This window comes from Tauraco erythrolophus, chromosome 7 (assembly GCF_009769465.1).
Source record: "Tauraco erythrolophus isolate bTauEry1 chromosome 7, bTauEry1.pri, whole genome shotgun sequence".
Classification (NCBI taxonomy): domain Eukaryota; kingdom Metazoa; phylum Chordata; class Aves; order Musophagiformes; family Musophagidae; genus Tauraco; species Tauraco erythrolophus.
The window spans coordinates 6,045,924-6,067,634 of record NC_141471.1 but is presented as its reverse complement, the minus strand read 5'-3'; the positions used below and the strand labels follow the sequence as shown (position 1 = coordinate 6,067,634).

General features: G+C 36.6%; 1 protein-coding gene across 1 annotated transcript in view; it reads right to left on the bottom strand.

Moving 5' to 3' along the window:
- LOC104379684 (sodium channel protein type 5 subunit alpha-like) overlaps nt 1-21,453 on the bottom strand; it is a 39,054-nt gene extending 17,601 nt beyond the window's left edge. Inside the window, exons 1-15 of the mRNA XM_086614835.1 lie at nt 21,181-21,453; nt 19,634-19,752; nt 18,287-18,376; nt 17,100-17,228; nt 15,669-15,760; nt 13,307-13,549; nt 12,660-12,723; nt 11,881-12,025; nt 10,387-10,581; nt 8,512-8,703; nt 7,093-7,195; nt 5,193-5,428; nt 4,926-5,078; nt 2,819-3,172; nt 1,680-2,132 (exon numbers count right to left, since the gene is read on the bottom strand). Of these exons, the coding sequence (XP_086470961.1) occupies nt 1,680-2,132; nt 2,819-3,172; nt 4,926-5,078; nt 5,193-5,428; nt 7,093-7,195; nt 8,512-8,703; nt 10,387-10,581; nt 11,881-12,025; nt 12,660-12,723; nt 13,307-13,549; nt 15,669-15,760; nt 17,100-17,228; nt 18,287-18,376; nt 19,634-19,752; nt 21,181-21,453 (2,841 nt within the window). The remainder of the gene's footprint in view (nt 1-1,679; nt 2,133-2,818; nt 3,173-4,925; nt 5,079-5,192; nt 5,429-7,092; nt 7,196-8,511; nt 8,704-10,386; nt 10,582-11,880; nt 12,026-12,659; nt 12,724-13,306; nt 13,550-15,668; nt 15,761-17,099; nt 17,229-18,286; nt 18,377-19,633; nt 19,753-21,180) is intronic.
- Between the last annotated feature and the right edge of the window lie 258 nt (nt 21,454-21,711).

The window sequence follows — 21,711 nt, the reverse complement described above, 5'->3', positions numbered from 1 at the left end:
CCCAACAGTCGCGTGTTTCTAGTTCCAGGCAGAAGAGCCAAGTGATCCCAAACAGCTCTCAGTCCTTTTGTCAACACAAATTCCAAACAAGACCAGACTCCGCTGCAGCAGGGCAAGAGTTTCTGTCATCAAATACTATGGACAACATATTTTAAATATCCACAGATGATTCTAAGGTGATCTGCTTCTTTGAGAACTTGTCCAAAGATATTCAACTGATGATAACTCCTCTTATGACAAAACCACAGAAAACGGATCCTACCAGTCCACCTAGACACTGATCATATGACAATCCATCCAAAAATATCACCTGCTTTTGACATTTCTTCCACAGCAAAATACTAGGTAACTGCACTGTGAGCCCAAATACTTGTTCTGATGGATTTAGAATATAGTGATATCCCAGTCATAACACAACTGACACTCATAAAAGACAATCTTTAACAAGCTAATCTAGGTACAGTATAGTCATCAAAGCCTACTGCTCCACTTGAGCTTGCTGCTCACAAATTTGAATATATATTTTAGATGAGCAAAAATAAGGAAAGAAAATAATCAAGAAGGCAAAATGAGAGAAAACACGAAGCGCAAAAGCGAGCAACATACAAGTAATATGGACATGCAGCAAGGGACACTACTGAATGCAGTGAGGACACAAAGGGTTTTTAATTCAGTCGCTTGCCCTAAACTGCTCAGCGTCTTTTAAGATACTCAGGAGTACCTAAGACACACACATGGCATAGTTAAATACAGCACAGGATCTCCAGGAACTGACAGACAACTTTTTGGAGGTGCAATTAGAAGCCGCATGAGACAATCCAGCATCTCAATGGTATTCGACATCTATGAGGTGAGGAGTATGTGGAATCTTGAGATCCAGATATTTAAATGGAGTAATCTAATTGTGGCTGACACCTAGTGTCATCTGAGGTGTTTCTACACACCCCTGACCTCCAGATGCCAAAAAGAATTTCTATAGCTCCTGTGTCTTATTTGTCAGTCCCATGTCGATGTGACGGACACCTGAAGTATCTCAAATATCCCTAAATGTCTATGTACAGGCTAACGAATTGCACCATTACTGACTATCACGGCGGTATAGATGCATCACTCGCATGCAGGAATCTGTATTTAGGTATCTGTATTTAATTGCCTAAGACTTGAACTTAATCCTGCCCAATGCAACAAAATCAAGAGATATGAAGGGGAGTTCAAAGTATCATAGAGGTGAATAGGGGATTAAAAAACATTAAGAGTTTTCTTTTTTTTTTTTAAGGTTAAGCTTTTATTTGCATTCCCTTTGGATTCCATGTAACTGAGAAGCAACATGTGAGCAACACAAGAGGCCTGCCTTCCAAAAATGCCAGGTGCCATCAGTAAGGCAAAGGAGACAAAAAGAAAGAATGTCTGTCTTGATCAAACTTCATTTAGCAATTGACAGCAATAATGGAATCAAAACAGACAGAAGCAGAATTACGGCTATCAGTGAGGAGAATGATGAGAAAGTGGATATTCAACATCTCTGACTGAATAACTAAGACTATTTGGTAGCTCTTGTATTTTGAAGCTATTAGAAAAACAAAGAAAGTAAAATGACAGAAATGATAGAAGGGATAACGTTTACTGTTGAGTCTTCAAGATGCAAGTTATAATAATTTTTCAAACATTAGTTTTCTTACCTGTTTTCTGTATTCTGTTTCTGTACATATGCTGTGCTCATCATCACCTTCATCAGTGTAAATCTCTGCTACTGCAATAGGAACACAGGTACTAGGACTAGTTAAAAATTCTTCGTATTTCCTTGTTATTGAGGATCCTTCTTCAGTATTGTAATGCCCGATGTCAAAGCGATTGTTGTCCATGTCCTTTCTGACATCTCTCATGGCATAGTTATTTTCCTCTATGTCTTTGGCAGAAATTTTCACCGAAGTCTTCTTCTTGGCTGTTGTTTTGAGGCTTCGTTTCATCGTTTTGCCACAATGATCCAAAATTCTGCTTTTCACAGACTGCAGGCCCTTGCGAATCTGTGCGATGGCAATCTGACATTTAGTCATTTGTCCAGATTCCTCTTGTCCCATTGAGGAGTCAGTACTGAATGAGCTCAGCAGCAAGGCAATGAATAGGTTGAGCACCTTAAAATAGTTAAAGTAAGTTGGAGACACTACTACTAACAGAAAAGACATTTCAGAAAACCCTCCTTAGATAAAAAAATCCCAATATCACTTTCAGCAACCACTGCAATGAAATTATTTACTATTACATTGGTATAGTAATATAGTATGATATTGCTCCTTCTGGAAGGAAGGGCAAGAGTAAAAGGAAGGAAATGAGGGTTTGGGTATATGAAACATATTTTTACATGCTCTGATGTCCATAATATATGAGGAAGTAGGTATGTTGAAAAACAGCAGGCAAAGACAAATTTTAATAACACCCCCATCAAAAAGGATCTGGTATAGATCAACATACCAAGTAGGTGAAAAAGATTTTGCCTTCTAGTATATATTCATTAGATTTAGTATATGTCACTAGAAACCAGAAAATCTAGGTACTGTAAACATTTGATAACATAAGGATAAGTTGGTAAGCATTAAAAGCACTGAACAGTTTGGTTATTTGATCCTAGCAACACAAAAGATGAAGGCACCAAATTATCAAAAGCACTGCACTTCTATACTCTGGGTAGAAGGAATATTTTTTTGTACTTTGTAAGCAGCTATCTCTTGTATGAGATAAATCATAAAATTTGCCTCGGAACAAAAGATACCAGTGTAACTGAATGCATTCAGTAGGGACTGAAAAATAGCTTGAAACTCACCACCAGGTTTCCTATCACCAGGACTAGCAAGAAAATGGGAAGACATAGCTCTTTTCCAGCCACTTCCATACATTCCCACATGGTTTCAATCCATTCTCCACATAATATTCGGAATATAATCAGGAATGAATGACAAAAATCCTTCATATGCCAGCGTAAATGCTTACTGGATGTTATTTTACATTGATATGTACCATAATAACTGCCTAAAACCTGCATTCCTACTACAGCAAATATAAATACAGTGATGATCAAAACCAGAGTGAGGTTACCCAGGGCACCAACGGAGTTTATAATTATTTTCATAAGAGTATTTAAGGCTGGCCAGGACTTTGCCAATTTGAAGATCCTGAGCTGTAAGTAAAACACAAGAGAACAATGTGAGTGGCAGACACTGCATGGATAGCGCAGGACACATAAAAACCAGACCTTGCATTTATCATGCTGTATTTGCTTCAGTAACACCATCATAATTTTTCCCCCAAAGACAGGTTTTTAATTGCTCCTATCCAAAAGTGCTGTGCTTAAGCTTAGATGGTTAATGTTACTGAGAACAGAGAATTGTCAAAGGAAGCTTTCAAATTGTTTGTGCTAAGTCAGATACAACCATGTGTAAGTCTATTAGCATAATAGCAATAATAATAATAGTAATAATAATCAAGTGGCTTATCAGTACTTGGATGAGGCTTATGAAATGACTGCATTTTGGACTAAATCAAATGTAATGAGACAAAAATTGAAAAAATAATTTTTTCTGCCTCTCACTCAACAGACTTAAAATAGGATCTGAAAAGCCAGAAGGGATCTATTCTGTGCATCCTCTTGAGTAAAAAGGATGGTTTTAGTCAAATTAGCAGTCAGCACTGTTAAAATCTCTCAGTCATGAGACACAAGATGAAACAAAATTCAACTGAATTTCTAGGTGCAATGACTCTGAAAAACTACAAAGAATGTTAGAAGTAATTAGCAAATTTGGCATTCTAAATACACAATAAGGACGTAAGCAAAAAAGTAACATTACACATAGACATCTCAGAGCTACTCCTTCTTTTCTGTAAGATGGAGGAAAGCCTCCAGGAGACCTCAAGGACAAGTCTAAGACTTGAGGAAAGCTACGTTATTTCACAAATCTCAATGAAGGAATCTTTGCTATCCTAAAGCTCATGAAAACACACAGATAATATCTTTTCCTAATTGAAGATCCAGGGGCTGGAGCACCTCTGCTATGAAGACAGGCTGAGAGAGTTGGGGCTGTTCAGCCTGGAGAAGAGAAGGCTCCGGGGTGATCTTATAGCAGCTTTCCAGTATTTAAAGGGGGCCTACAGGAAAGCTGGAGAGGGACTTTTGACAAGGGCATGTAGTGATAGGACAAGGGGTAATGGGTTTAAATTGAAAGAGGGGAGATTTCTATTAGATATAAGGAAGAAATTCTTCACTCTGGAACAGGTTGCCCAGAGAAGTTGTGGATGCCCCATCCCTGGAAGTGTTCAAGGCCAGGTTGGATGAGGCTTTGCGCAACCTGGTGTAGTGGAGAGTGTCCCTGCCCATGGCAGGGGGGTTGAAACTAGATGATCTTTGAGGTCCCTTCCAACTCAAACCATTCTATGATTCTATGATTCTATACCTAATAGGGAACCAATGAAATCTCTGCTAGGTCAGGTCTCCAAGGGAGTGCACCGTGCCAGAGGACTTATAGTATCCAATATGCACAGTATAATAAACATATTGAATGTATTCTTTAATATTCATTTAATATTAACTCTAATGAAACACTCTGGCATCCAGAGGGACTTTGACAGGCTTGAGGGGTGGGCCTGTGTGAACCTCATGAAGTTCAACAAGGTCAGATTGGATGAGACTTTGAGCAACCTGGTGTAAGTGGAAGGTGTCCCTGCCCATGGCAGGGGGGTTGGAACTAGATGATCTTTGAGGTCCCTTCCAATCCAAACCAGTCTACTCTTCTATTATTCAGGCTGGCTTACTGTTTACTAACAAAGAGAACTGATTAAACAGATTCATCAGTAAAACAATTTGAGGGCATTTCACTGTCATCTTTTACAAAGCTATACAGATATGTACTTTTAAAAAAGAATAAAGAAATAATTACCAGCCTGAACGATGGCAAATTTTCTTTAAAGCTTATTAGGCCAATCATAACAACTATGCTATCAAAAATATTCCATTTTTGCTGAAAATAGTTGTAAGGATCTAGAGCGATAATTTTGAAGATCATTTCTGCTGTGAAGATCATGGTGAAGACCTGGAAATAGGAAAAAGAAACTCAGCAATGGAAAAGTATATCTCCTTATAGGACTGTCCTATTATAAATATGGGGTTATAACTCCATATCCACTCTAACACAGACCTAACTTACCTTGTCACTTACAGAAGTCATTTGGTTATTGAATGGTATGTCAGAGTACTCCAGAGCCATGAATATGGTATTCACGATAATGCAAACCATGATTAAGAGATCAACAAATGGATCCAAAATTACCAATTTCACTTTCTCTTTGACTGCTCTCCATAACGGACAACAATTCCAAATTAGGTACTTTTGAGCAAAAGGTTTCCATAATGAAGGGCATCTCAGTTTTGACTCTTGCAGTTCTAGATGACAAAGAGGGAAAGTCACATACAAACAACATTATGTGGAACTTCATAGTATGAAGAAAAAAAAAACAGTCATAGAAAAGATTGAAAAAAAAATCAATCTCGTGAGCAGAATGGCATCACTGAAAAAAAACTGTTTCACTCATTCTACACAAACTAATCACAGGCTATTTAAAGGTCACCATCAACAAATTTCATAATTACCGGAACAGGTGATATTACCCACCTCTTCATATGTTTATTAGACTATTGAAGGATGAGAAAGGATCTGCATTAAGGAGAAACAGCTTAACTATCTCCGGGAAAATTGACGACTTGTTTTCTGTGAGTTGCATCTTCACAGTCACAGATGCAGCATGGGTTGAAAAAAAGTCCAGGATAAAATGAAGAAGGGCATCTCCCATATCTGAGTGTCCATAGTTGAGAATAGGGTTATAAGATGAATCAAGTTGGAAGGGACCTCAGGAGATCTTTAGAACAACCACCTTCTCAAAGCAGGGTCAGCCATGAGGTCAGAGACTGCATAACCTGTTTGTCTGTCTGACTGTCCTTGTGATGAAAGCTTCTCCTTATAAAGAGTTTCAAGCTCTTTTTCAATTCATGTCTGTTGTCTCATCTTCCCACTGTGCACCAGTGTGAAGAGCCTGTCTCCATCTTCTTGATAATGTCTTCCTACACAGTGGAATGCTGATATTAATTTCCCCTCAAAACCTTCTCTCCAGGCTCACCAGCCCAGCACTCAGCAAGTGGTCCAGTCTCTGACTTGGTGGCCCTCTACCTATGTGGTCTACCAAGTGCTTAATAAAGGGTGATAATCACTTTTCTCCTGGCTATGCTCCTTTTACTATAGTCCAGGATGCTGTTACTCATTGCTGCTGCAAGAGCGTGTGGCTGGCTCATGCTCAGCTCACTGCCCATAAGGAAACACAGGGCCTTTCCTGCAGAGATGCTTCCCAGTCAGCCAGCTCCCAGCCTGTACCGTTGCAAGAGGTTCTTGCAGATCTGTAGAAGTTTACATTTGTTCTCGTTGAAGTTTCCTAGGTTCCTGTTGGCCCATTCCTCCAGCCTAAGTTCCTCTAGATGGGAGTTCTTACCTCCAGTGTATCAAGGAGTTCCCTCTTAATTTGGTGTCATCTGCAAAATTTAAGAGCAAGCCCTCTGTGGCCTCCTCTAGATCACTTAGGACAAGACTTATCCTAGGATACATCCCTGTGGTACTCTACTTGTTACCCGCCTCCGCATAGAATATGACCTGTTCACCAGACACTCGAAGACCAAACATCCAACCATTTTTTTGTCCCATTGGTTGTCCACCCATGGAGACCCTAACACCCTAACTTAAATGAAAAAATACTGTGGGAGACAGTGTTGAAAGCCTTGCTAAAGTCGAGGAAACAAAAACATTGCTCTCTCCTTATCCACAAACCCCAGTCATCTTATTGTACAGGGAAATCCAGTTGGTCAGGCATGATTTACCCTTGGTAATCACAAGTTACAATTGCAGTTACATGAGATACAAGAATATTTATTTTACGGAAATTTACAATTGATTGCAGCATAATTTCCCCTAGTGACTTTTCAAATAACACTGACTGTGACATTTTGATCTCTTAGGTCAAGTTACACAATCACCATAGGAAAAACACTAAAGAATTACTTACTCATATTATCTGTAATAACAGTGGCCGCACTCATTAACCTCTGCCTTCGAAAAGGATCATTAATAGAGTCCACTGACAATTCATAGGACAGCAGTATCTGCCTCTTTGGTTAGAAAGACAGAAGATAACATAACAAGGGAGTATGAACAAGCGGCAATATAAAAATTATGTCCATCGTAAGATAAATATGCCTTTCAAAACACACACTGTAACGAAACCTTGCCTTGCTGAAAGAATGTAAACCAAAACAATACAATATCATGTGTTTGCCTTTGAAGGCAAAGGACATTTCATCAAAATGTAATGTTTTTCAGTAAGTTGTTTCCTTCTGAAAATATCTAACAATAATAACAAAGCCACTATATAAGAAGTATAGAACCATTAACAGGGGAGCAAAGAAAAAAAATCATTCCATCTTTTCAGTGACTGATAAAAAGAACACTGATCATCTGTTTGAATAAATTATTGCCTATTTAACTATGAATTATTTATTATTAATAAATAAGAAATATTTATTTGTATTAAGAATAGTTATTTAGTGAATCAAAACTACCGGTTTTCCCAGCCCTATCAAACCTATTAAGATCTATACTAATATTGACGTGTCTAAAACTAGGAATGCGACTACTTTTGTTTTCCTTAGAAGTTACAAAATGTTAAACTCAGCGCTCCTGATGTGCACTGAAGAACAGACAAGCCCAAAGCAGTATCTTATGGGACACACTGAATGATTGTCAAATATTCAGTTCATGACACATGCAGACACTTGCAAAAAAAAATCTGCAGCACAATTCAGTTGCCTAAATCTAGGAATTTAGAAGCATTTGAGATGCCATAATGTATTTGAGATATCCACACAGTGCTGAAAGATGTGCCACAGGCACCAAAGATATCCAGGATATCTGTCCAAGAACATCTAAAATGCCACTAGATGCTTATAGTAGGACAACTGAATCACGTCTCTAACATTAGAAGTCTTCATACCAAAACGAATTCAACCCTAAACAGTTAGGCAAGAGAATTAGCTGTGTGTACAAAAACGAAAGGTTAGGTCATTAGGGAAATTCTAAAACTTACAGGATTTTTTATGTTTGTTTATGCAGAACAATAGAGATGACAACAGGTCTTACCACAGCTCAGGTGCAGAGGGCTATAACATGACATAAGTATGCTACTGGTGGCCACTTTGAACTTTCCTTTCAAGTCAATACAGTGCTGTCTCCCTCTGGTCCCAAAATCTAACTTTCAGACTGCTTTAAAAAATAAGCTAATCCAATGCATGCAAGAAGGAAAACAAACAAACAAACAAACAAACAAAAAGAAGTAAAAAAATTGCAAATAAAGAAAGCTTTTCTGCTTATCAAATTGTCATTATCACACACAAGTCTAATGAATATATCTTCTCTTTCAAATACTTACAAGCTTCTTGTGGCAGCGATCAGGCTGTGAATGAAATATTTGCTCCTCTTTGCCATGATCACTTAAAATTAAGCTTTGTCTTAAAATAGGTTCTTCTTTCTTCATCTCTTTTTCTTTTGAATTGTTCAAATCAGCATCTGACATTTCAGAGATGACATGTAAAGCCTTATTACCCTCTCCAGCAGCCAACATCTGTATAAGAAACAGCAAAAAGTTGATCTGTCAATACAAAGCAAATGGACTAGGATCATACACAGTTTAATTATTATGGTATCTGAATGCTTTGCACTGACAATTCTTACCTTTCAAATATTAAATTACTATAAAAAGATAGGAGTACAAAATACCATTCACAATACTGAAAGGAAAAGGGGATTATTTATCAGCTACTATAATTAAAGTTCATCCTTGCCACCTGGGATACTCTATTTTGTATCTGAATTACAGAATATTAAGGTGCATCCTTTTACTCTCCTTTTCTTGCTTTGGAAAGGACCTTGAGCACAAAGACAACAGAAGACTAAGGGCTCAAAATAAATCCTAAGATGTTAAACTTTTCCTAACTACTAAGCCTGTTGAAAGAAAAACAGAAGGAAGAAAAGCCTAAGTAAAGCTTGGCAAGCTGGAATTTTAGACAGAGAAACATTAAAGGCCTGTTGACAGCTGTAGAGGAGCAATTTGGCAAACCAGTGATGGCTTCCATTCAGCGATGAAATTGGATAGTTGCTTGAGAATATTTGTTTGCCGTCTTACAAGTCTGACTTTTCTGACTGTTAGCAGCAAAAAGTTAGAAGATAAAATATGTCTTACAGTAATTTTCAATCTATCTTGTTGCCTCAGCTAAGAGCTTCATTTCTCAGAAATAAAATAAAACCAAGGTGTTCCCTTGCCCTACAGGCCAAGGAATGAATGAATGCAGGCAATACCGTGCCAAAAGGAAACTGTGAAACTGTGTAGAAGCTCAATGTGTGTCTATTAGCTCTTCAAACCAACAGCAAAGGAACTAACGCAGTCTCTGGACAACCTTCTACATTGATATGGAACTAATGGCCTTAGCCTGACCAAAGACTATTCCTGCTCTTGCCAACTGGTAGACCTTCTGCATGCAATCACTCAAAAAGAGGCATGACACCCCTTACATAAGTGAGCACAGTGGCTCTCAGAAAGCTTGTATTTTTAACCAATCCTGACATCTGTCAGCATCAGAACTTCCAATCTCAAGGAACTGTAGAAATGACAATTTTTCTAATGGATGAAAATTTATCCACTCATTCCTCCTTCTTCAGACTACACAGAAATAGCAAGAAGAAATATCCAGAGAAAGGAATTTTTGTACACAGCAATAGTGGTAGTGTATAGGAATGTGGCAAACTACAAAGTGCAGGCATCTATGCAGTGCCCCAATAGCTATATACTTGCCAGTAAGCCATTTGTATGCAATGTGAGGTCTGCAAATCCTAAAGCTTGACATGATTTAAGTTGGACTCATGCTGTTTGCTTGTATCACAGAAATGTTTATACATACATTTAAATATATATATATAGACACACATATGTATTTATAAAAAGACAGAAAGAAAGAGAAATGAAGTGTGAAAAAGTACTGTAAGAAGCACGTTTGATAAAAAATTTCCGCAATTCACAAACAGAAGAGGGAAAAAAAAAAGAACCGTATATTATATATCACATATCATATACTATATATTATACATTATATACTATATATTACACATTATGCAGTATAGAGTGTACAGAGTATATAGTTATAGTATACAGTATATAGTATATGGTATATAGTGTATATTGTATTATATTATAATTATACATTACATTATAAATTACATATTATGTTATTATATATAACCATTTACAAACCTGTTCTTTCTCTAGAACTTGTTTGGCATCCTGAAGTAATTTTTCCTTTGCCTCTGTTTCAGCAAGAGTGGCTCTGTTTTGCTCGTCATATGCCATAGTTACCACAGCCAAGATCAGATTGAAGAGATAAAATGAGCATAAAAAGATGACTGCCAGAAAAAACAAAATGCTGCTCATTCCAGATGTACGGATAGTCTGTGTGGAAAAGATAAAGGTTGTAATAAATCCTTAATAAACTAACATTTACAATAGAACTTCCAACTAACTTTAAACAATTTATTTTCCTATACAATACAAAAGGTGAACATATTGTACTGTTTTCTTTAAACAACAGTAGGATCTACCTCTGGTCTAAGTTATATAGAAGGTTTAGAAATACATCTAGTCAGGAGTTCCCCTGGTCTACAAGTAAGTAAATTTCAGCTCTTAAAAACTTCTCTGTGATCATAAAATGTTTTCTCTTTATGTTACAGACCATGAAACATACATAATGATGTCATGTACTGAAGAAAAGAATTAACGAAATCCATTCTTAAAATTAAATTAAATATCTCCCAGCAAATCAGGCAAATGATCAGCAGAGTTTAAGCTAAGAGAAAACAACTTCAACTGTAAAGAAATACACTGTTGACTACAGAAGAAACTAATAAAACTCTGTAATAAGGACAAAAGCTAGGATTATCTAAACAATCATGAAGGATGCTATAATTAGTGAATCAGAGGCAACATTTAGATTGTTTATTCTTACATTTTTTAAATAGCAGCAGAGGACGTCTCAAAATTTAGCTCTGAGACATTCAAAACTAAAACCCACATGACCTCCAAATGCCAAAACCAGGATGTATCCATCCATTTAAAAAAAAAAATCTCAATCTCGGTTAAAAAAGTGAAAGTGGACCATACGAAAGTTATAGAACAAGGCAGAGGATAAATCCCAGCAGCAAAGTCACTGCATAGTTGTAAGGGATCCAGAGAGTTCTCTATATGCCATTTTTGTATCATTTTTGTCAAAAGACAATCCAAAAGTTATATCTAACTCTTGGAATCAAAAAATAAAGGCTCCAATTTTTTCAGTACCAGTTGTCAAAAATTATGTGAAATACAAGTGTGTATGTATTGGGTTGGTGAGGAGTCAGGAGTTAAAGGAAAAGAAACAGATTATGTTCCAAGTCTGCAGAAGCAGTGAGCTCACTAGCCAGATCTACTACACACCCCAGTCCTACTGTAGTTAAATATTAATATTTAACTATTAATCACTGACACCAGTGTGTTCCCCAGCAAAACTGTGAGCATTCAGAGCAGGATTACTCTCATACAATGTCACTTTCAGAAGGTGTCACGACTTAGTCACTTGAAGATACTCCCTTAATATTTACATTGATTTTAAAGAAATTTGGTATCAGTAATGTTAAAACAGATGCAGATTTTTCTAGTGGACACAAAGCTCTAAACTGCATGTCTGAAGTCATTCTAGCAGGTAACAAAAGTACCTACTTGTCTGTAGAGACGCTCCCAGGAATCCTGTGTCATCAGACGGAATAAAGAAAGGAAGGCCCAGCCAAAATTATCAAAACTCGTATAACCAAAGTCAGGATTCCTCCCAACCTTCTTGCAGCTATAGTTCTCTGGGCACTCTGTCCTAACCACACAAGAAATGTTAAACAATAATTACTTGCAGTATTAGATTGTACCTGAAAGCATCCAGCATACAACATCAAATATAGATTTGTTCAGTTTATCTGAAAGTCTGTTTCATTATTCCCCAATACAATTCTGCCAGAAGGGCTGATTTATATCAGACAATCCTAGAAAGCCATTTGTCTAGTCAAAGAAACTAGACAGAAACTCCAGTTCTGTCTAATATCTGACTAGACAGAAACTCTCCTCTGATACAGGATACAAGCACACAAATATATATAGAGGGGGAAAAAAATGGAAATATATTTGCTTTTAAATAAGTCACCAAGATGAGGAGAGGAGAGTTTATTAATATCTCACAATTCTTTACTGATCTGTTCCCCTCCTCCTTTATATCATTCTATATTACCATTTTACTACCAGTGGCTAGCAAAAAAGCATATATATAATTACATGCATCCTAGTACTTTACTTCATTCTTTTTCTGATGTGAAATATCTGGGTTTTAATTTAATAACACACACACACATTCCACCCTCCTGAAAAATCATCACCATTCCTTTAGGACAAGAATAAACCCACAGTACATCTGGTGGAAAAAATAAGAAAGTACTAAAATTGCTTTGTTCACTTACTGAGGATTTGAACTGAACCCACAGAGCAATATGTCAGAAGATTTATTCATTCTGTAGCAGATATCTAATAAAAAAAAAATCAAGGAATCATAAAATCAGAAGTTGTCAGTTCCTACAGCACTCTGACAGTAAACCATATATTATTGCACTTTAAAAAACAGCCTATTAGATCAAATCTCTGTGAAAGACTCCTTTCACAACAAAGGGCATATAGGGCTGTTTCTCAGAAGATCTGTCTCTATGGTAACTTTTTTTAAAAAAAATATTAACTGCATAACTAACAATGTAAGATTTTATTTGATCTCCAGTAAAACAAAAAAAAAAGAATCTCTGTGAGAAGTAGGCAAAATCCCTGAACAATATAGGTGAAGTGATGGAAATAATTCTCTGTGCAGTATCCCTAAAATTAAGATCCCCATGTGATGTGCATAGCTAAAGAAGCAAATGATTCTAGAAAAATCCGTCCCTTCTATCCCACAGACTGCTAATCTTTCTCAAAATCCCACATTCAATAACCTCACATTCAGTTGTCTCAGAGACTTTGTATTACTACTTCTACAAATGGAAGGACATACCTTCTTGTGAGAAATACCTGCAACTATATTTTAGCATCTCTATAAAAACCCAAGACATACATAGGAAGATACACAGACTATGTAAAGGGAAAAAAGAATAAAATTTACCTTGAGCATTTGCAACATATATCTTGGCATCCTTACATAACGTGTCGTTGTACGTAACGTTACTGAGGACACATTTGTATTTCAAATGGCCCATAAAAAGCTGGAGGCCTATTAGAGCAAATATACTCAAGCAAAAAACAGTCAAGATCAACACATCAGAAAGTTTCTTCACAGATTCAATAAGTGAATTTACGATGACTTTCAGACCTAGAAAAACAAGATTCGATAATAGGCAAAATGAGAAGAGGAATGCAGCAGCGTTCCCATACGACGATATACAACAGTTGCAAGCATGTTAAATACAATTAGTGCAAATGATTTTGTAACTTCAGAGTATTAAATTCAGAGTATTAAAACAAAGCACAGGAATGAGTAAAGTATTTTTACTTAAATTTCTAACCATAACTTATTTGGCTTTTACTTCCTTCTAACACTAATTTTGCTAACTCAAAAATTCTAAATTAAGATGGCATCTAAGCAAACTCTCAGGAGATTTAACGAATATGAATAGATTTCTGTGCTTGATTAACATTGAGTACTTCACATTGTGCCAAACACTGTACAATAAAGGACAGTTTCTGCTGACCTCAGGGAATTCTGTCTTAGAAGATAATGCCTTACAGATGTCACCAGTTGAAAAGAAAAAGAACTTTTATGACACTGGGAAGGGAACAAATATATGTTGGGGACCACCAAGCTGGAAAGCAGTTTGGTGGAAAAGGACCTGGGGGTCCTGGTGGACTTCAAGTTGAACATGAGCCAGCAATGCGTCCTTCTTACAAATAAGGTGAATGGTCTCCTGGGCTGCATTAGGCAAAGGATTGCCAGCAGGTCAAGGGAGGTGATCATTCCCCTCTACTCAGCACTGGTGAGGCCACACCTGGAACACTGGGTCCAGTTCTGGCCTTCCCAGTACAAGAGAGACATGGACATACCAAAAAGAGTTCATCAGAAAAGGGTCCAGCCAAGGACTGGAGCACCTCTCCCATGAGGAGAGGCTGAATGAGCTGGGAGTGTTCATCCTGGAGAGGGCTCAGGGAGGATCCATCAATGTATATAAATATCTGAAGGAAGGGTGTGAAGAGGATGGAGCCAGGCTCTTTTCAGTGATGCCCAGTGACAGCACCAGAGGCCATGGGCACAAACTGAAACACAGGTAGTTCCCTCTAAACATCAGGAAACACTTTCCTACTGTGAGAGCGACCGAGCACTGGCACAGGTTGCTCAGGGAGGTTTTAGAGTCTCCATCTTTGGAGATACTCAAAAGCTGTCTGGGCACAGTCCTGGGCAACCAGGTCTAGGTAGCCCTGCTTGACAGCAGAGGGGTTGAACCAGATGACCTCCAGAGGTCCCTTTCAACTTTAACCATTCTGGGATTCTGTGAAAAGGGGTTATATATAAAGTGAAAATCAATATTCTGGCACAACAACTGGATTTGAAATATGACATGGGCAGAGAGTGATATCCAGAATTTTTCTAGAAATCTTTCATAAGAAAAAAATAAAGTTACACTTAATCTCTGTTCTCCATGGTGAATATGAAAGGAGAAGTATTGACAGGTGGTTTTGACATAAAAATGAAACACATCCTATGTTTAATTCCTGCTATAGTTCCATAGCAAAACCAAAAATATATTTATAATTACATACAAATGGCAAAGTTAATATATATTATGACAATGGGATATACAGTCACTTACAGGTTTTCAAACAAGTTTTTGCAGTTAGATTCTGAAATTCATACTTTGGCATCCTAATTAGTGGAACAACTCACAAAAATATCAAATATCTGGATGGCATATGCAAAATACTTTTAATAAAAGTATTAAGCTCAATCCAGATAGTGGCTGCAGTCAGTAAGCAAACAAAACAAAACTCTGAAATATTGTGAAGGCAGCATTCTGGGAGATAAACCATAGAAGATTAAGCTAAGGAAGTATAACGTGAAACCAGAAATATCACGGTATAGCCATCATTATGGATAGGGTATAGCTATCATATTGGATGGGGTGTGCTGCTCAGGAAAGACAAAAGTAAAAAGACAAAGGCACTGGGCTAATTAAAATTGAACATTAGTGATGGGATAGAAAAAGCAGAAAATAAAAAAAAAAATTGCTTCCATCAAAATCATTTTGAGGAAAGATGATAAAAAATACTCTGTTAGGATGCTGCTGAGACTTACTACAGACTGCGAAACAGTCACACCTTGGGATCCCATTAACCATCACAAAAAGTGACCAGAGAACCGAAGACAAGAACAGGAGAGGAATTAGAAATAGCATACTGCTGAAGTGGAAAGAAAATTCCTAAAATGTGCTGTTCCTTACCTGGTATGACTGAAATGGCTTTCAAAGTCCTCAGTACCCGGAAAGTTCGAAGAGCTGAAATCTTGGCTGTACTTTTGCACATAGTAATGTACCTGTAAAGGCAAACCACCACGTAACTGAATGATAAAGATCCAGCTTTTCAGAACATATGCATATTGAGGAAAGCTAGAGAGGGGCTTTTTACAAGGGCATGGAGTAATAGGACAAGGGGCAATGGACTTAAGCTGAAAGAGGGAAGATTTTGATTAGATATAAGGAAGAAGTTCTTCACTCTGAGGGTGGTGAGGCACTGGAACAGGTTGCCCAGAGAAGCTGTGGTTGCCCCCTCCCTGGAAGTGTTCAAGGCCAGGTTGGATGAGGCTTTGAGCAACCTGGTGTAGTGGAGGGTGTCCCTGCCCATGGCAGGGGGGTTGGAACTAGATGATCTTTGAGGTCCCTTCCAACCCAAATCATTCTGTGATTCTATGATTCTATGAGCACATAGTAAGGAATAAGTTACAGAAAATAAATAGGTCGGATATGTCCTAAACTAGATGTCTAAAGTTAGGAATCTAAGTCCATTTCTAGGTATTGATATAAAGTAATGAGACTTTTGAATAGTGCCTCTGAAAAGAAACACAGTAAGTTTTTACTTAGTGTGGATTTGGATGCTTAACTTTCAAAGTGGTATCCATCAAAATGTCAAATAAATACAGAACCTTCAATGTCATAACCACACCCTCTCCAATTGAGGCTAATCTGATTTAGACTACGTGAAAGTATATGTTGCAGCTATCTCAAAACTATACAATACATACTATAGGAGAAGGGAGTTGAGCAAAACTAGGTTTACAATATGTTAATTCTGTACCATATGGCTGTCTTTCTAACTTTTATTCAACAACAAAGAAACTGAGTATTGAAACTAGTTTTGATTTAAGAATTTCAACAATTTGAAAATTTCAGAAAATGAGGATTGTAAGAGTTGCATATTTTATACAGCACTTTAACAGGTTACCTCATATTTTATAAGACTTCTTTCCTGTCAAAATGGAGATGAATTGTGATTCATCTGCTATTTATCACCATGTCATTCAACACCTTGTGACCCACTTTGGATCCTTCTCAAATACGTGTCATCTGATCCAGAGTACAACTAAGACAATATAAAGAGGCATGCTTGGTTTTGGCTGCCTATGCAATCACTTCTTGACAAAATTTAAATACACACTAAATTGAGAACAATCGAGCAGTTCTAAGATGAGTTTGCACTTAGGTATTGTTTTAAGGTCTATGATGATTCTTCTTGCAGATATGCAAAGGGTGATTCAACCACAGTAACTCTTAAGCAGGTAGGATGCCAACCACTCTAAAGAACTTCAGCAATATCAAACAGTATTTTATCTGCATGTTTATCCCTTGAGCGTAAAAGAACAACTGAGTTTTACTTACGTTATGACAATAACGACAAGATCCAAGCAGTTCCATGGATCTCGAAGAAAGGTAAATTCATTCCAAACCAACCCTCTTGCTACTACTTTTATCAATATTTCACCAGTATATACAGCAGTAAAAAAATATCTGAGAAGGAAAGTGTATATTAAAGTTACAGAAATCAAAATATTAATGAGACTGAGACACATTCAGGTGCATTTCTACCTTTTCTATGATTTGATCACTGGATAGAGATGAAGGTAGAAAACATGAAGTAAAATAGGACAGGTTCCATTACTTTCAGAAACATCATGGATATAAGAATTTGCCTTCCTCAATTTTAGTAAGATATCCATGTAAATCTATAATCACAAATGTTCACGTAAGCATGCCACACTATTTCTGGATGAAGGATAGTTCACATTTCCTTATGAAAAATTTTTAAGACTGTGTTTATGTTCTAAAGCAGGCTGGAAAATTTCAACATTTTGGCAGAAAAATAACAGCAAAGACTTATTTTAGTCTGTAAAGTTTGCACATTTTATACATTTAATCTGACAAATACTCTATAACTGAAAGAAATCCTACATAAAATTAAGCTATCATTATCACCACACTTATCTCAAAATAAGAGGAATTAAAATTATAGAACCTCTGAGGCCCCAGGCACATTTTCAAGATTTAATTCCATAACATTAAGTCAGGCTACACTGGGTACAGTGCACAATTACAAAAGGTACCAAGACATGGCTTTCTAATGTGAACAACTGAACTAGGGGTGTCCCTAGGAAACAGCAAGAAAGAATGGAATGAATATTTATCCCTTTATACTTTTTGCATGAGCTGGCCATAACAGACATTCAGGTTATTGCCTTAGAATGAGAGATATTAAGTTAGAATCCTGCTGCACAGTCTCTCTAAAACGCTAAATCTTCAGAAGGAAAAATGGGGCAATCTTTTATGTTACACCAGATGGCAAAATTAGCCAACGTAGAGAAAAAGGCATATGGTGTAATTCTCTAAGAGAAGGCACTGAAGTTCCACAGAAGACTGTAATATAACAATAATAATCCTAAATCTTCCTCAGAGGTCTGTCTGGGAATTTTCAAGCCCCAGAAGTAGATCATCACATTTTTTAAATTTTTCAGTCCAGCATGTTAACATCCTTAGAAAAAGAGTGAAAAAATGGCAATTGAGATACTTACTCAGTCCAGTTGAGTTCATCTGGAAGTTTACTTACAGCCATGGTAGCACAATTGAGTACCACAGTACACGTAATAAAGCCAACAAATAATGTGAATAATAAGTTAAGGAAAAAGTGCTATATTATAAAACAGTGACATTCAGAAAAGTTGCTGATTTACACAGAAAAATACAGCTATTTGAATAATTACTTTGATTTTTAATATGCTCAGGACTTTTCATGTGTTTTCCAATGAAACTGATGTCAGATCAAAATTCTGCTCAGCTGGGTGAACTTCATGATTTAAATATAACAATGAATTATCTGCATGTGGAGATAGTTTTGGAAGTTAGGACATTAGTGGGACATAGTATGCTTGACAGAAGAGATGAGGAACATAAATAAATGAAAAAAAATCAGAGTCCTCTGCTGTCTACTGTTATTTGAAACTTTAGAAACCTCCATTTCTTCCCAGTAGGAGCATGGAATAAAGAGAAATGGGCCACAACCTCATAACAAGGGGTTTTCAGCCTAAGAAAATCAGATGAAAAAGCTTAATTATCAATAAACAGTGTTCTTTGAAACTGAGAGTTCATATATACATTCTTACAAGAGACACCTACTTGTCACCTGATAAAAGTGGATGGTTTCATTTGAAAGTGGAGGGTTTATTTGAAGCTGAACAGCAAATTTAGTAATTTCTAATAGCATGAATACACATTCAAAGTCAGCTATAAGTTCCCACAAATGGACTTAATTCTAAAAATGAATAATTCCAAATGAAAACAGATGTTTGGCAGAAAGAGCAGAAACTACTCAGCCTACAGTTTTGCACCTGCATTCCTCCACGTTTTTACATTCTTCAAACTAAATTTATATTTTTGCAAAAGTATAAAAAATAAGTGCTCTTTAGAACTTTTCTAAACTTGTGTGTGAAATACATTTCTTAGGATAACATCAGAGTCCTTCAGCAAAGCATTGCTGTAAATAACATCCTTCACGTTTTAATAATTAAGGAGCTTTTTTCAAAAAAAAAAAAAAAGGTTTTTTTTTAAACTTAAGCTTGTCACCACGGTAGAGATTTAGAAAAAGTTCTGGAAAAGCATTAAAATATCATACGGTCATCTCTAAATTTTGTTTTGTAATAATATCTGCAAATCTGACTTTAAATATGAGCTTTTTGACATTTTTACTTGTACCAACACCAGTATATCTCAGCTGTTGTAAATCAAGAGTCAATATCACTTTTTAAAAATCTCTATCACAGTCATGCGCTTACATTTACTTTAATATGATCAGAAGAACAGAACGACAGAAAATGGTACAGTATACCTTAAAACTGAAATTAGGGAAACCAATAAAAGGATATATATGGATCAGAATTTTAATTGCTACTCTTCTGACTGGATTAAAAGGACCAAATATACACAAGGCAGGTGTGGCAGTAAACCGGAAAATAGTCCTCCTTTTATTTATCACCATAAAAGTCTATTAAAAAAAATAAATCATAGTATATGAAATATTGTAATGAAACAAAATTTTCCCCCAAAATTAAATGCCTGGGTTTTCAAATCTGCATCTAGGACTACATCTAACTGCAGTTATGAGTAAAGCTTTCCTGTATTTTTACTTGGAGCTGTGAGCTGATGATACTACATTTTGATAGACACCAGCTATATAAAAGTTCATTATTGCCTCTGAAGAAGAAGTAGGAACGGGAATGAATTTGAAGAGCAACTGGTCATATTCACTTGGTCAAAGTAATTAAAGGATACTTTTCTGGGACTGCAACAATGGTGTTAATCATACTCAACAGTACCTTACTCTTGGATAGTTTTGTAGGCTACAAAAGATTATTTACAAAATACATATTGTGTAGAACTGTCAAAATCCAGTCCAGTGAAAGCAAAAATTTTACTTTTGAAACATCTCTAAATTACCAAGTAACACTGTGAATTCCCTCTAAGCTACCTTAAGATCCATGCAGCTCAGTACTTTCAACATGACGTAAAAATGAAATTTCTTAAATCAAAAACACAGTTCAGTAACTTTTATCTAAATTTCATCAACTGAATCAGCCTTAGTTTCTCTTCATCAAGAATATCACTTTGATTACTTTGAGAAAAAAAATCCCTAGAAGAACAAAGCTTTCTGCATGTTTCTGATTAAATTTTTATACTCCAGTGACTTGCTGGTATTCATAGAAGACAGCGACATAGGACTGGATGGAACCTCCTGCTCTTCAGGTCAAGTCCTCCTCAATAGTAAGCAATCATACAATAGACATTTTGTTTAGAAGGGATTCCTAGAGCATCTACTTTACACGCTCTTATAGGCAACAACACAAAACACTTTTCAACAGCATGGAGCATATGCAATACAAATACAGTACAATAAACAAAGCTGATGAGATATAATAATAGAAAAAATAATTTATTATAATGAAAATACATGTTTTTGCTACACAGAGTGCTGGAAATATCTCAAATATATCTCCCTGAACTTGTATAATATTTGTAATTCAGCAAGAAACATCTGCAGTAAGTCAGCAATTCCAGCACTGTTTGACAGGCACTGCTTATGACAGTGAGTTCAGCCCCACAGACATCATGGAAGCTGCTCTGGAAAACAAAGCATCAGTTATCCCAGAATATATATCCTATCAAAGTTTATCTCTCGAGTGTATCATGTTTTCATAATCAATTCTGATTGCTGACTGGAACTTGAAATACCTTTTCTTTACATAATGTGGGGCATACCTTAGAACTCCTGCCCCAAAAAGCACTAGTAACATTCAAAGTTCTGTCTACAGAACAATCAAAAACCAGCATCTCCTGAATAGAGCTTTTACTATCTCTTAAGAGCTCAGCAGACAAAATTAAATAAATAAAAAAAAATGCTTTTGAAAGTTTTAACCTTGTGATCACTGTAGTATGGATCAAAATCTTCCAGGGGTTCCCCAATGAGCTCCACAGGAATATCCCCATACAGAGATGGCAGTTTTTTGCAGGTTTTCAGATCAAGCTGAGGAGTAAGTTTATTTTCCTCAACTCCTTGGTCCTTATTCTCCCGGTTAACTTTTCCTTGCTGCTTTTTTTTCTTAGCAATTCTTTCCTCGATTGCTGCCAAAGACTCATGTGTGAAACGTCGAAAGCTGTTAGTATCTGATGGCCAAAACCAGGGATCCATTTTCCCTTCTATGTGTTTGTTTCCAGTGCTAGAAGTAACTTAAAAGAGAAAATTATTGACAATTAGACAATAACAGAAATGCTACACAACTTAAAACCCACTAGATAGATTATTTCTTCCCTCTGTGAAACCCCATACGAAAGTGGAACAGCACAGCATAGCACAGTATAGAATAGAATAGAATAGACTCTGCCAGTTAGAAGGGACCAACAACCATCACCTAGTCCAACTGCCTGACCAATTCAGGACTGACCAAAG